Raw genomic sequence first — 15,283 nt, 5'->3', positions numbered from 1 at the left:
AGAATGCAAATGAGTTCACAAAAGAGGGAACACCTCAAACATTACTCAGAAACAGACATCCAGATCTGTTCACAGAATTTAAGCTAAGAGAGTTGTTACTTTATATTAACAGCATGTTGTCACGTCATATGTTCAAATCTTGAAATGTCCCGTTAATGTTTCTGAAATGTGACAGCTACATACAACAATAACAAAGGCTAACATTAACTTTAGACTTGTTTAAGTAGCAAAAGCACATAAGGTGAGCTGGGTGCTGCTAATAATATTAGTTGTTAGTCATCATTTGTTTTTACATATTCTATATTGATTTGGAAGCAGTGTCAAGTTATGTCTGAAGAATAATGTTTTAGTAATTTTCCAAAAGCAGAACACTTCATAAAAAAAGCAAAATCCACTGAATTCCTCTAAATGCACAAAATAAAATTACTGCAGTCTCAGTTCTCTGCATATCAAAAGAAAAGGATCAAAAGTCAAAACATTTACCAAAATTTCAAAACTAAGCCTCAGAGAACTGAACATTTTTGGTTCCAGAAAGCTTGTAATGAAATATAATTTGCAGCAAGTCAATCTGAAAGGACACATGGCAGGTGAAAATACTCATCACAGAGGCCTCCAATTCACTCCGATTTTTAAAGATAAAAAAGTTGGTTATATATCTGAAGAGCTTAAATTGCCCACAGAACACAACGTTTTGTCCTTTTGAATTTGAATTCTTAAGTTACTTATGAGCCTTTTCTCTTTGGCTGATTGTCCTTTCTGGGCATCAGTATGTCTCAACTAACTGTGCAATACAACAATAAGGTGACATCAAAAGATGGACACAAACACACTAATACAAGCAGTTTTTCAGTTAATGATGATTTCAGTTGGATATCTAAATAAGACAAAGATCCAGATGGTTATTCAGGATCTGTCAGTCAGTGTTTGGTGGTTGTCCAGCTCTTGTATTTTTAACATAAGGTGATTACTGTCCAGCTGAAACTGTAGGTGTACGTTCATGAGCTGCTAGGAAAGCCCTCAAATACAACTTGGCTACGACACGGTGTCACATTCCTGTGCAATTCTGTTGGGAAAATCTAATCCAGCAGAGAAATGGCAAACAAACCTGAAGCAGCCGTAGCTTCACAGGCTGGTGGAGTGTTTAGCTTTGTGATCTGGAAAAAAATCTCCTTATCAAGTTATTTAGGTCTGTAATTGATTAACTTCAACTTGTTTCCAATGCAAATCAAGCTGGAGCAACTGCTGTTAATCTTTGTTGAATCAGGAGGTACAGACAATCAAGATTCTCAAAGCAAGCCGATTTCTGTTGGAGACCAGTTGAAATGTTTTTTTTATATATTTCAATTGTTTTCAGAAGAAAAAAAACATTTTGAGTGGCCAATTTTCTATATGATTTACTGGATGAGAAAAGAGATCAGTTCTGGCCATGTGCTTTGTGGAGAATAAAAGCAGGATAAGAAGCAGAATAACTAAGCCATGTCATACAAACCAGTTCTTTTTTACACAAGTTCACATTTCAGATGAAAATGACCATAACAGTGGCATGTTTCATCTAAATATGTTTACGCTTTAACAGATATTTCACAAAGCATGCAGCTGCATTTTAAAATATTCAACTATTTTAAACCACTTTTAAATCCTCAAACATGTAACTGTTGGCTCACAAGTCATGGTAGTTATCATTTCTCTTATCTCTTGTTGGATTCATGAGCAGGACAAATGTTCATCTTTGTATAAAGAGTTACAAATTGGTGATGAATTCAAGTTGTTTCACATGGTTTCAAACTGTATTGAAAATTAAAAATGACTTCATCAAAAAATGTGAAGATGTGCGTTTCATTGTAATGCACATATTTTTAAAGTCAAGTTTCTGAAGTGAAGTGAAAACCAGCATGTTTTGTACTGTGAAAAAAAAATGGATGGATGGATGGATGGATGGATGGATGGATGGATGGATGAATGGATGGATCTACTCATAACTTTACTTGGACATTTTACTTGAGATCAGATGACGTTCTCTTCAAGGCCAAAGATAAAAATTAAAATGTGTGTACTCTTAAATTTCCTTGATGACAGATTCACTTGATTTAAATGGCATTAAAGCCAATCACACTATTTGAACAGCAGGAAAAAGGTGGTGTCGTGGCAAATGATAATAATAATCATATTCAGACAAAAAGATTCTTTCAACCAAGAACTGACAATTGGGACGTGAAACAGAAAACAAGAGTGACATAGCGAGGCACACTTGATCACTTTTGAATTTTGAGAGGTCTTTGAAAGTAACATAATAAAATGTCTGCAAATTTAACTGTGTTTGAAATTTTTAAACCATTAGTAGATCTGATCAGAATCAGCTTTAATGGCCAAGTACGTAAACAATACACAAGGAGTTTGGATTCGTCTGTTGGTGTCACCCGAGGAATAAGAAAGGAATGAAAAGAGAAAAAAGTAGAGAAAAAAAGGGGGGCATAAGACGTCTCTAAGATTTTGCAATCCGGGCTTCAGAGCCTACTTGTGATTTGCGTTTCTGTGCAAATTGGAATTATTTACTTTTTTTGGCCAGATTTTTAATGTGGTTGTAGATTTTACTCAAAGTTATCCAGATAATTTCTTAAAATTTGAAAAATCAAGAATGACAAACACCCACTTAAGTCACTGCCACAACCTTTTGAGAACGATTTACTGTATTTACATGACTACTTTGTCCTAATGTGTGTATGTATATATATATTCAATGCACACATTGATGTGTGTTTCTCCTGTTTGCCGTGGCCTCATCAGTGGTCCTTCTCATTACTTAGTGTTTGATGTAGGAATTAACTCTCTTCTTACACTGGTTGCAAATCACAGCAGATAAGACCTGCTCTAATTATTCAGTATGTAAATGTCATATATCTCATGGTCTTGTGTTCCTAGGTGCTTTACAGTCCAATGTAAACACATGTAAGAAGAGAGAAGCCGTACAGTGAGGAGCCCACTGTGAGGTCTATAACATTAAACTAAGTGGATCCAGTGGAAATTTCAGATGAGCCGCATTATAATCACACAGGCTCCATCTGACAAGAGCCAATAAAAGCACAAAGGATGGAAAAGGCCCAATGCACCGTTTGTAAAGACGGCACTGACAGGAGGTTAAGTGTAAACTAAATGCAGGCTCATCAAAGCAACTGGGATCCAGATTTCACATCCTTAGGGCCAAATAAACTGGGACTTTGAATAAAAGCCAGACCTGGGCATCTGGAAACACGCCCAAGAGTCAGGTTGTGTGAGGTTTACCAGATAGGACGACAAATGCCTGAAAATTAAACAACAGGGGGGGATTTAAGTGTCAATTAGTCTGTTTTTGAGTGACTGACAACCTGTCATTATCCAAATTCACAGGAAGCAGTAAATCTCACCTGACTGGTGCAGTTCACAGATAAAAAACAAACAAAATAGTTATCTGTTACAGTTTAAGCTGGGTCTAATGGGAGCCAAAAGGAATTAATAAGCAGCCAAGATGCCAATTGATACAAAGGACTTTATCCAACACTAACAGATGGTAAACATAAAGTTTACCATCACAGGAAACACATTTGGGCAGATTCTAATGAAGTTCTGTGAAATAGACCAATTATCTAAGTCTTTTGACCATTTCAACCTGGAACAATAGATTAAAATAAATTCCAAACAACAATGACATAACCGGCACTTTATATCTAACCCAGGTGGAGGATGTGAGAAGATAATAAAGAGTACTTTGAGAGTCGTGAGAAAAGATCGTTTGCAATTTCACTTTGGATTATTCAGCAGAATGTTTCTCCAATAATTGATTATTTCTTTTCTGCATAAAGTGTTTTTTTTTTTATGTTTTCAGACATGGCTACGGCTTTGCTTCGTGTTCTGTTCAGTATGTTTCCGTTTTATTTGAATTTCCTGAATGGCAGTGTGGACATTTTGAGATATACCAAACTAATATCATCAGTATGAAATTACTCTCATGGTTCCTCTTCTCTGTGAAGTGTACTTGAGTTAATAGCTTGGGTTCCGCCGTGGCTTGGAAATGTAGCAGCAGTGCAGGGAGTGACTCGGGCCAAACAAAATGAGGAGAAAAAGCTTTATCACACCTCCTGGGTGGGTCCTCCAGCCACCACCATGTAAGTGATGCGGTACTGGTCTACAGGACCGTCGGGTGCCGTCCAGGTGGCACGGAAGGATTGGTGGGTCACCTCCGAGGTCACCAGGTTGGTGGGCGCCTCCGGTCCTGCATCTAAAACGGAACAAACACGACCCTGAATGTGACCCGACATGTCAAATATTTCACACTGAACTATGCCGCCACAAATCTGCCCTCTGACAGTCAAGCTGTTGGCTGGCTGTATATTTCAGCTCCTCCGTGACAGGATTCATTTAAAACAGTTTTTCTCTGGCTTTGCTGTAAATCATTTTTATATTTCCACTTAAAATTGATTTACAGACAAAAAGTATTTCCCATGTTAAAGTCTCCATCTGTGTTGCAACATTCTTTGATGATCTGATATATTCAAGATTGTCCTAGAACGTCTTTAAATCCGTCGCCAAACTTATTTCTGCACTTTTTTTTTGCTTTTTTCCATCCAGGCTGATCTTCTGCTCTTCCATTTTTAAAAGCAGATTGGAAATAATAATAAAACACTCGGCATAATTTCTACTCTGTACTTGTCAAGATCCATTAGTTTTATCATTAAACAGGGTATAAGCAGCTGTAACAAGGAAGGTAGTATTCATACCTTTAACTTGCAATAAAGGTTTATGTTATCCTTCATAAGCAGAGTAGCTTTAATGCCCTCAAGTGCCTGTAAAAGCCGCTGAAAGCCTGTAATAAAATTCTAAAAATTTATGGCTGTCAGTCTTATAAAACATGGTTTTGTAAATTCCAGAAAAGCAGAACTTTCTGAAGCTACAAAGTTTCCACCTGACCACCACTAGTAATTACTAAAAGGTGTAAATCTGACTCAGCGGTATGTAAAAAATATGCTACACGTACAGCTGCAAGCAGCAGCCAAGTAGCATTACAGGTTTAAAAATTCCCACATTAAGGACTCGTAATTTCTAGGTGCCACAATCATGCAGTAATTCTGGATTAAGCTGGACCATTTCACTTAGTTTGGTGGATTCCCATTAATGCTATACGGTACTCCTTTGTCAATGATAACAGAGGAATCTGAAACATTACTTGGCCTTATTTTTATGTAGTTTGGTTCATATGTCATGAATACTCACGTTTCCATTCACTTCTATTATATCATAAAAAATGCTTTCAAACTTGAAGAAAATGTCAAATTCCATGCTAAATTTTTCTTTGAAACAAATGCAGACTGATTTAACCTGCTACAAGATATCTTATACAGGCAGACAATAATTTGGCCTCTCAGCAACTTTTTCAAACCTTAGTCCATGCATCATAAAGGGTTGATTTTATATGTAAAGTGTCTGAGTGTTTTGAAAAGCACTATACTAATAAAATGTATTATTATTATTAATAAAGTGGATTCTGTAACTCTTTTCCTACCGGAGCCCTTGACACTGTTACACAGGTTAATGGTGAGGTCGTCAACGATGTCCACCATGAACTGGAAGTCGTTGACATTGTACATGTGAATCTCATCTGGGTCGGAGGCGATGGACCTCAGCTCATTCTCGTCAGCGTTCTTCACACCTGAGTGAAAAATGTACCATCAGACGTGAGACTCTGAATCAAAGCCAACATATAAATATCCCCTTTGTGAGAGGAGATATGAATTATAAACATGAGTCACCCACCAGTCACCAAGTCATCAAATCCTTTGTTGTATAGTACCTTTTCTAGTAACTACTCACAGGTAACATTGTAGAGCTCCACACTGCTTTCCAAATATGTCTTTTGGTTTTCTGCTACTGAAACAGGTGTGCTCACTAACCGATAGCGTAGAGCTCGATGCCGTTGTCTCTCAGGTTCTGGGAGTTGTAAACGATTTCATCCTGTGACTTTCCGTCAGTGATCAGGACACCAATTTTCCGGGAGTCTGGACGCATCCCAACGTTTTCTTTGAAGTTGTTCTGGAGGATGTAGTTCAGAGCCATTCCTGTATGACAGAAATGAAGAGGATTCAAAGAGCATTCAGCCAAAGAGCTCTTAAAAAGTGCATGTGCAGAACCTGTTAAATGAGGAAGAAGACCTGAGAGTTTCTAGCTAAATTACCCGTCATGGTGTTTCCTCCTTTATATGGCAGGTTGGCGATGGCATTCAGCAGAGACTGTTTGGTCGGGTGGGCGTTCAGGTGCCATTCGGTCTTTGGGTCTCCACTGTACTGAGCCAGACCTGCAGAAAACAGGCAGCAGTGAATTTAACCAAAGACAAAAAGACTGTCCATCATCACAAAACCTACACACTGATGCTCGTTAAAAACAAGTTTAAAAAATTTGTAGTACAGAAATATAGTACAAATTCTACATGATCAAACCTTTTTACATTTATCCACTTTTGTTACTAGCACCAGTCGTAGCTTTAGTAGAATGAGGAGCAACAGGAATCAAAGGAGTTATAGTCGTAGTAATAATAGTAGCGGTACCAACAAACACATTAGCAGTAGCAGACAGAGGTAATGTACTACCACTAAAAGTAGTAATAGTAATGGCAGCTGGAGTTCATTAACAGGGACAGCAGTTCCTAACCCTACTCCTAATACTAAGAATACTGATAGAAGTAGTAGCTGTAAAGATGCTGGCAAATCAGAGTTTTGAGACTTTTAAATCAGCTGATACTCAGAAGTAAATTTTGCACCGTTTCATTCAGTCAATGAACTTTCACTCAATAGTTGTAAGTGCAGTAGTTAGTTTGCACACCAAGACTGCACATAAATGAAATTCAACAAACTGAGGTTTAAACATCTCAGCAGCCTTAAAGCAACAAATGTAATCATTATCCGATAATATTTAAGAGAAAATAATCCTCTATATGATGGACTTGTTGCTGTAGCAGTAGTGAAAATATTACCAATCTGGACTCTCTCAACGCCGATGTCAAACACGCTGACCATACGAGCGATGAAGTTGCGGATGGTTTTGAAGTTGATACGGCCGATGCTCCAGGAGCCATCGACCAGCAGCACGATGTCAGCCTTCGCTGTGGTCTTACACTGAGTGTCTGCAGAGAGACAGTGGAGGGTTTGGGGGTGGAAGTTAGCGAGACACCTGAAACACAACAGACACCACCAGGAGTGTCTGTCCAGCCTTATATTAACTGTTTGTGTATGAGAAAGGTGAAAAAGTGAGAGAAAGGACTGCAGGGTACATCAGGAAGAGAGACAGCTGAGGAGATGTACATCACAAAACTCGTACAATCTCAAGAGATTTATACAGCAGAATGTTTTTACACAGCATTATGTAACAAATAATTCACAATCGTAGCACATTGTGCAACAGCTGTCACACTTCTGGATTATCTGCTGTCTTCAGGGCCTTTTTTCCCCCTCTTTCTTCCAGCACAGCAAGTTGAGTTTTTTTTTAATCCAGCAGTGAATCAGCCCTGTGGTCTTTTCTGGCTGACACTGAGGCTGCCCCCTCCAACAGCAGGAGTCAGCCTCTCTGACACTGATATACGAGGCCCCCTGATCCCCAGAGTTACTGCACATTCCTGCTCCAGGCACCTGTAGAGTTGAAAAATGGCTGCTCGTCCTTGTCTCTAGGACGACACGCCCAGCCGATACCCTGCGATTAAAAGTTGGGCCCCTGTGTGTGCAATTGAAAACAGGTTAAGAGACAATCAGTTCAATATTTTAGTTCTTACTCAGTAGGCTGCAGAGACAGATGCTTGATGCTAAAAGGAAGCGAGTCGGATGTTTAGCCACAGTCTGTTTGAGTTATACCACCGAGGGTAAACAACATGCTCATGTGTCCCTTCGATGTTCATTAATAAAAACAGATGTCATAAACAGAGGCAGCTTTAAGAGGCATCTAATAAGCTGCAGACGACTGCTGGATCCAGTGTCTGAGTTAAAAAATATCCAAATTGATGTGATTGTGGGATCTAAATCACTCGTGGCAGGCACAATCCTGCAGCGCTTCATAATTTGTTATTTTTGTGCTCAGGCCCCTCGGGTGCTGAAGCTCCAAACCCTGAAATGGAGCGATATTTCACTTTGAAATCAAAAATCTGACAGAAAACTTGAGCAGACACTGTGTCAACATGAGGCTGGCATTTGTTTCTCAAAATGAGATGCAAGTCATTCAAGTAGAGGTATCAAACTTTCATGCCTGAGATTTTGTGTGAGGGGGTGTTACTCCTGTTGTTACTTTATATAAAACCATCTAAAAAGAATGACCTTAGAAGCAGGCAAGAAGGACATCTGTGATATTTCAAGAAAACTTAGTGGAAAAACTTAAAAAGCTAAGCAACTTTACCTTGGAAGTTCGACAAAACTATCCTGACTAAGAGCATTTTTACAAGCTTTGAACTGTTTGGGTGTTGAGTGGCCACACTGTCACCACAGACAAGACAAGATCCCTCTCATGGCAACTGAGCAAACTCTTTTCCATACAGTTGAAAGTTACAGATAAAGTTAGTGGGTGTTTCTTGAGTTGAGATTATTTGGTAAAACTCTAAAAACCTTTTAATGAGCTCTATGGGTTTATATAGAAAGAAAATCGGTCTGGCAGTGTAAGAGTGAATGCACAGGTCAAAAAGGCTTGTTTCCTTCCATACGTTTAGAAAAATATGATCTCTCATTAAGCTCCCTTAAAGTTTCTAATATCTGTCTTTAAAGTCTTGAAATGTACGTCACTTGTACGAAGACACAAAAACATACATTTCATTTACCTAGATCTAATGATGTAAAATTGAACAAGAGATCCTACATTTTATCATGTATTTGGGCTTCAAAAAAATATTCAAAGGGAAAAAAGCTAGGAAAAACTTGAATGTTAACATGTCAAAAATGTCCCAGCAGTGCTACAAAAAAGTGACACATTGTCACTTGACTGTCAATTTTTTCTGTGCTTTGTTTGAATAAGATTTTTTTTAAGGAATACAGATTTTAATGGTCTGAAAAAAATAATGTTTTTGCTGTGTATAAAAGGCACCTCAGATAAGGTCTGCCAGACCATATGGTCCTGTCAGAGAGGCTGGATTAAAGCCTCCATGAAGCAGCCTGCCATTTGAGAGCTGCAAATCTCTTAGTGGAACCTCAGAGGAACGCCCCGGCCTAGTCCCTCCTCGGTGGGCAGTCGGTCACCGTGTCTGCTCCCCATTAAAGCAAGAATTTGTGCCCAGGGTCAGCACCTCCTTGGGGTCTTATTAGAAGCATAACATTTTCCTAGCTGCATGCATCTCTGCAGCAGCTGAAAGCTTCATAATTGCAAACAGAGCCCTTTTCCACACTTTAGACAACAAAAAGACGGGAAGTATCTACTTGCATGACTAAAGAAACATTTGGCCAACAGATATTGAGCACAGTAGTAAGCTGTGGGAGCTAATGAAGATATGTGTTTGTAGCAACACCATTACAGGTCAGCACATGGCGGGATGGCTGCTCACACGCTGACTAAAATGTAATGTGAGGTGCTCAGGGAACAAGTCCAACTGGGCAGTTTATAAATGGCGGTGTCAACTCTTGTCTGTTAAAGGGCCTCGTCATTTTGCTTTATATGAGATAGGAGGGAGGTGACGAAACATGAGCCAAGCAGCCCAAAATGTAATCAGAATCTTCTTGTCTGCCAAGTTCTGGTGAGCAATCCCAAAGCAACAGTGATATTAATTCCCTTCGACAACGAATAATTCAGCTTCTGGCACTAATTTAGGCCATAATTCCAAGTCAGACCACTCCTGTTCTGAAATGACTTGAAGCCATTTACACAGAGCGTCTGGTCTGCAGGCCTGCTTTTAAAGGCAGCTAATGGAAAGCAGTGTATAAAGTGATGGCGTTATCAGATTTTACCAGAACGATCAAGAGGAGGTGGTTCAGGATCCTCAACGAGGGTTGTCTTCTCCTCTCCTGCAAGAGGCAAACTCTCCCCTCCATCAAACATCCCAAAAACAGCAACAGAGTACTTTGTTCCTGCCCTGAGGAAAAGAAGGAAATGACAGTTCGGTGTAATCAGTTATTCATAATCTCCATTAGAAGACTTCAACATCAAACTGAGGTTTCAAAATGTGGCTCCTGGTCTTTCAAGTTTTTTCAAATGCCAAAGACAAGAAATGTTTTGCTCGATCTTCAACAGCAGGTCTTGAATTTTCCTTGAGTTCTATTCCAAAGTAAGACCTTGCAGCGTAACAAAACTAGAGTCTGTCCTTGCACAATGACTCGCAGCAAGTAGGATGAAATTGCATTAGGTCAAAAATGTAAAATAAAGCTACTAAGATCAACAGCAAATAAATCAGCAGTCATTTTCGTAATTGGTAAGTCTTTAATTTGTTGCATTTTTGACATTAATGCCAAACTTTTCTGAATCCTGTCTTCTCACTGGTGAAGATTAACCGTTTTTCTACAGCCTAAATCTCAGTAAATCTGGATTCATAAGACTGTTAAAGCATAATAGACCATTTTGGCTGCCGACAGTCATGACTTCAAGGATAAATGATAGTTTACAACCAAAACAAACTTTTATTTGACTTAATTGGGATTAAATCCTAAACTGAATGTGATCTTAAGTGCATATTTAGGGTGGGTATTACATGTGTATTCCAAAAAATGACTTCAATCAATATGAAAAAAAAATACTGTGCTAATATTTTTGATCCTATGAGACCCCAAACGAGAACAAACATTAAAAACAAATGTTTTTCTGTACCATTCTCACCTTAGTTCCTCTAAAACAACTGTGTTATCATAGGGTCCAACCCTGAGCTCCTCCAGGTCAACATCATTCCCGGTGGGGTGAAAGGTCACTTTGTAGCCTCTGACGTCACCGGGTGCTGGATCCCAAGTGACTCTGAAACTGGTCTTGGTAGGCTCTGAGGTCTGGAGGTTCCTGGGAGCCTTAAAGGGTGACACTGAAATAGAAGAAGCCAGAAGGAATTTCAGGACAAACGCGCCCAGCACTAAAGTCAACACAACTCTGACTCTTGGCAAAGGTTTTAATGTTCAGCCACACCACATTCAAGCCAGTTTCTCATTAGTCCATAATACAATTCCTTGAACCTGGTGTTAACTGTTAAAAAGCCCAGTGTCATGCTGTGTGTTAGTACTGCTAGCGTGAGATTGAGCATGTGTTTAACTGTGATTTTAGAGTTCTGGTGAAAAGGCGTGCGTCTCTGCGCTGCAGCACCTGTGGTGTGAGGAATACTCATCTTAACAAGTTGTTTAAACTTGAAGTCAGTCCCTAAATCCTATTTCTGCGGGGACAATCAAAAAGTATCTGCAACTTGGATGACAGAATCTCTTTTGTTTCCAAGCAGGCAGGACTTGCAGTAACATTCCTATTCAAGCGACTGACAAAATCATCAAACAAGCCAGGTCTTTAATTTTCTTTTTTGCCATCGTGACAACTAATTGGAGAACATTCTGGAACCTAGCTGAAACAAACATCAACACATCCTTATCCTGGCCTTAAAAGCATAGTATCGTTTGGGGACAATTTTAATAGTTTTTTCCTACAAATCCAGAGTCAAATTAGATATGCAGAAGCTACTTCCAAAATAGCAGAAATATACCATCAAAACTTTGAATATGTTGACCTAGCAATGCTACATGAAAAAAGTTGTTTAAAAATGGGTTTACATGGGTCAGAAACATGTAGAGTCACACCCATGAGGAATCATGGACAGTATTTAAAACTAATCCTTACAGTTAAGTTTAATCTGTGGATGTTATTAGTTAATATAACACTTTTCCCAAACGATATGACTCTATAATCAGTCTGACTCTGCGACAGGAAATAAAGAGTAAGCAATAAAACAAAAGACTCCTTTGGCAGGTGATAAACCAACGTAACAAGACACTAATTTGAAAAGTGTTGCATAATTCTCTCGAGCTGATAATCTCACTGATTTTGGACAGGTCGGGATACAAGTAGCTCCTTTTCAGGTTTGTGAGGTCGTTGCAATTTTGATGGGATATTGAAAGCCTCCTCAGTAGCAGACTTTGTAATAATTTACTTCCACCACTGCTCTTCCTAGACTGAGCACAGGTTTAAACGTCTTGATTAAGATGGACATGTTTCTGCAGTGTGCTGTCTCTCAGAGGGTTGAATTATGGACCAACGTACGTGTCGTTCCTACTCCTTGCCTTGCTTTTCCTTCCCTGCGCTTGTAGATGGGCAGAACAGTGATATCGTAAGTGGTCATGGGCTGCAGGTTTTTCAGGACGGTGGAAGTGACGGCCCCTGGTATCTTTAGAACCACTTCTTTGCCTCCACCTCTGGGACTATGCTTCAGCCGGTAGTTGGTCACCTTGCCTGGTGCAGGCATCCATGTGACTTTCATGGTTCGCTCAGTCTCATCCGACACAGTCAGACTTTTAGCAGCAGCAGAGGCTGAAAACAAAGAATTAAACAATAAGTATCTTTAAAGAGAAGCATTGGTTACATCAGTTCTCACTAAAATAATTGATTTGAGCTATTTCTTGCCAAGTCTTGTTGTTCCAAGATCTCAGAAATTACCTGTTATCATAGCTGCTACAACAGACAACCATAGTTTCACAAATAAAATTGAAGTTGTAATAAACTAGGAGTTTCACAACACTTGTAACAGTCAGATAGTTCTGGGTGAGGCAGGAACAGAATTTTGACAAAACAAGACACATACACTGCCTGTCCACAAAAAAAGCTGCACGCGCTAATATTTCATTAGAACACCTTTAGCTCTGACAATGAAACACATTCACCATGGCATTGTTTCAATAAGCTTCTCCAATGTCACAGCATTTGTTTCTGTCCAGAATTGCATTAAACTTCTACCAAGATCTTATACTGATGATGGGAGAGTTGGACCACCACACAGTCTAGTCCAGCATAACCCATAGATTCTCTGTGGGCCTGAGGTCTGGACTCTGTGGAGGCTAATCCATGTGTGAAAGTGATGCTTCATGCTCCCTGATCCACTCATTCACAATGTGAGCCCCGTGAATCATCTTGGAACATGCCCATGCCATCAGGGAAGAAAAACTCCACTGATGTAAAGACCTGGTCATTCAGTATATTCAGGTAATCAGCTGACCTCATTCATTGAGAACACAACATTGCTGAACCTGACCAACCCCAGATCATAATCCTAACCCCCACAGGCCTAGCCATGATGAGTGCATCACTTTATCCGCTTCTCTTTCTACCCTGATGCCCCCATCGCTTTGGAACACGGTAAATCTGGACTCATCAGATCACTTGACCTTCTTCCATTGCTCCAGAGTCTAGTCTTTATGCTACCTAGCAAACTGAAACCTTTTTTGTTCTGATTAGCTTCACTGATCAGTGGTTGTCTTAGAGCTACACAGCTGTTTAATCCCAATCCTTTGAGTTCCCTTCACATTGTGTGTGTGGAAATGCTTACTTTCACTAATAAACATAGCCGTGAGTTCTACTGTTGATTTCCTCCGATCATCAAAGAGTTTTTTCCAAACACATTTGTTCCTCAGAGATGGTGGTTCACCACTATCTTTCAGGTTTTAATAAAGCATTGAACGGTTCTTAACCTGATTTTAGTAGTTTCAGAAATCTCCTTAGTAGTTTTCTTTGCTTGATGCAGGACAATAATTTGACCCTTCTGAGACAGATTAACATGATTTCCATGACCACAGGATATGTCTTCCAACATGGTTGTTTAAGAAATAAGAAGCTCCTCACTGCATCAGCTAGGGTTAAATAAGGTGTTGTAGCTGAAATGTATTTATCACTGCAGTAATTATCCAACGGAAGGCTCTTGCCAATTTGCTTAGGTAAATCCAAGTGGCAGCTTTTTTTTAGGACAGGCATTGTATTTAAAATGAATCCTTTCCACCCTGCAGGCCCCTGCACCAGAATCAAGTGGTATCTGCTGCACAAACTCAACCACATTTTTCAAGGGTACTAGTACGAATAATGTGGATGCAGTTATGTTGTGCTTAATTTTTTGTCGCATCCAGTTCTGTAGTTGAAAAATTTTAGTACATCATTGCTTATTGGCTCAAGGTTACAGCCAATACAGATTGAACAATTTTGATAAGTCAGCACAATGCCACTTCTCTGAATATAGGTGAAGAGGACTTTAGTCCTTTGTTGATGCAGATTTGTACATTAGTAAGAATGTAGCACAGCATGGAGGTGAAAGCAGCATTCCATTCAGTTAAACATAAAAGTGCAGTAAAAATATTCTGCCCCTAAAGTAAATCCATCCATTCTCTATACACCGCTTTATCCTCATTAGGGTCGCAGGGGGTGCTGGAGCCTATCCCAGCTGACTCGGGCGAAGGCAGGGGACACCCTGGACAGGTCGCCAGTCTGTCACAGGGCTACATATACAGACAAACAATCACTCTCACATTCACACCTATGGGCAATTTAGAGTCATCAATTAACCTCAGCATATTTTTGGACTGTGGGAGGAAGCCGGATTACCCGGAGAAAACCCACGCATGCACAGGGAGAACATGCAAAGTCCATGCAGAAAGATCCCAGGCTGGGATTTGAACCGGGGATCTTCTTGCTGCCAGGTGAAAGTGCTAACCACTACGTCCACTGTGCACTCTCCCTAAAGTACATGATTAAGTTTAATAAATAATTGTGATCTCAATAAGAATCGAAATTACTGTGATTAGCATTTTGGCCATAATTATGCAGGCTTAAGTATAACTGTCCAAAAATAGCCTTAAGCTTAAGCAATCAGGTAGAAAAGGATTTACAATTGCAGTATAGTGTCATCAGTATGATCATTTCCAAAACAAATTCCACATTATTCCAGTGCATGGGAGGTGGATGCCACTGACTGCATGGTAGAAGCTAAACACCCTTTTAATGTTTTACTGGTACAAGTTTTCTATGTTGGGAAATAAAAGTCAAAGAAATGGATGAGTTTTTAAACTCAGACTTAGACATCTGACTTTAAACATGCTCTGCATCATCTCTTCCTCTTGAACTGCATATTTGTTATCATACGTAGCAAGATTTTATGTCCTCAGTGCGCCAGACTGTACACACTCACAATGCTTGCTCTGATGCCTACTCACAGCAATTATCATTTAGTTATTTTTAATTTAAGCCCTTAAAACCATAATGTCTCCCTCTCTGTTTTTAAGGCCAAGTGTGATATCCCTCTGTATTCCTTTGGTAACTGGTATGCAATAATAACTGCAGGCATAATTCCATCAGTTTCATG

At 39.5% G+C, this 15,283-nt stretch overlaps 1 protein-coding gene across 5 annotated transcripts in view; it reads right to left on the bottom strand.

Moving 5' to 3' along the window:
* The window catches only part of col12a1b (collagen, type XII, alpha 1b), a 153,979-nt gene that overhangs the window by 99,786 nt on the left and 38,910 nt on the right, over positions 1–15,283 (bottom strand). For 4 of the 5 annotated variants that reach the window (XM_051960984.1, XM_051960981.1, XM_051960985.1 and 1 more), the window contains exons 12-19: positions 12,205–12,471; positions 10,798–10,990; positions 9,936–10,060; positions 6,998–7,147; positions 6,203–6,322; positions 5,922–6,086; positions 5,534–5,680; positions 4,110–4,252 (exon numbers count right to left, since the gene is read on the bottom strand). In XM_051960984.1, the coding sequence (XP_051816944.1) occupies positions 4,110–4,252; positions 5,534–5,680; positions 5,922–6,086; positions 6,203–6,322; positions 6,998–7,147; positions 9,936–10,060; positions 10,798–10,990; positions 12,205–12,471 (1,310 nt within the window). The remainder of the gene's footprint in view (positions 1–4,109; positions 4,253–5,533; positions 5,681–5,921; positions 6,087–6,202; positions 6,323–6,997; positions 7,148–9,935; positions 10,061–10,797; positions 10,991–12,204; positions 12,472–15,283) is intronic. The other variant, XM_051960986.1, reaches the window with a different exon arrangement.

This window comes from Acanthochromis polyacanthus, chromosome 16, assembly GCF_021347895.1.
Source record: "Acanthochromis polyacanthus isolate Apoly-LR-REF ecotype Palm Island chromosome 16, KAUST_Apoly_ChrSc, whole genome shotgun sequence".
NCBI classification, from domain to species: Eukaryota; Metazoa; Chordata; class Actinopteri; family Pomacentridae; genus Acanthochromis; species Acanthochromis polyacanthus.
The sequence above is the reverse complement of the archived record's forward strand: the minus strand, read 5'-3'. Positions and strand labels throughout refer to the sequence as shown.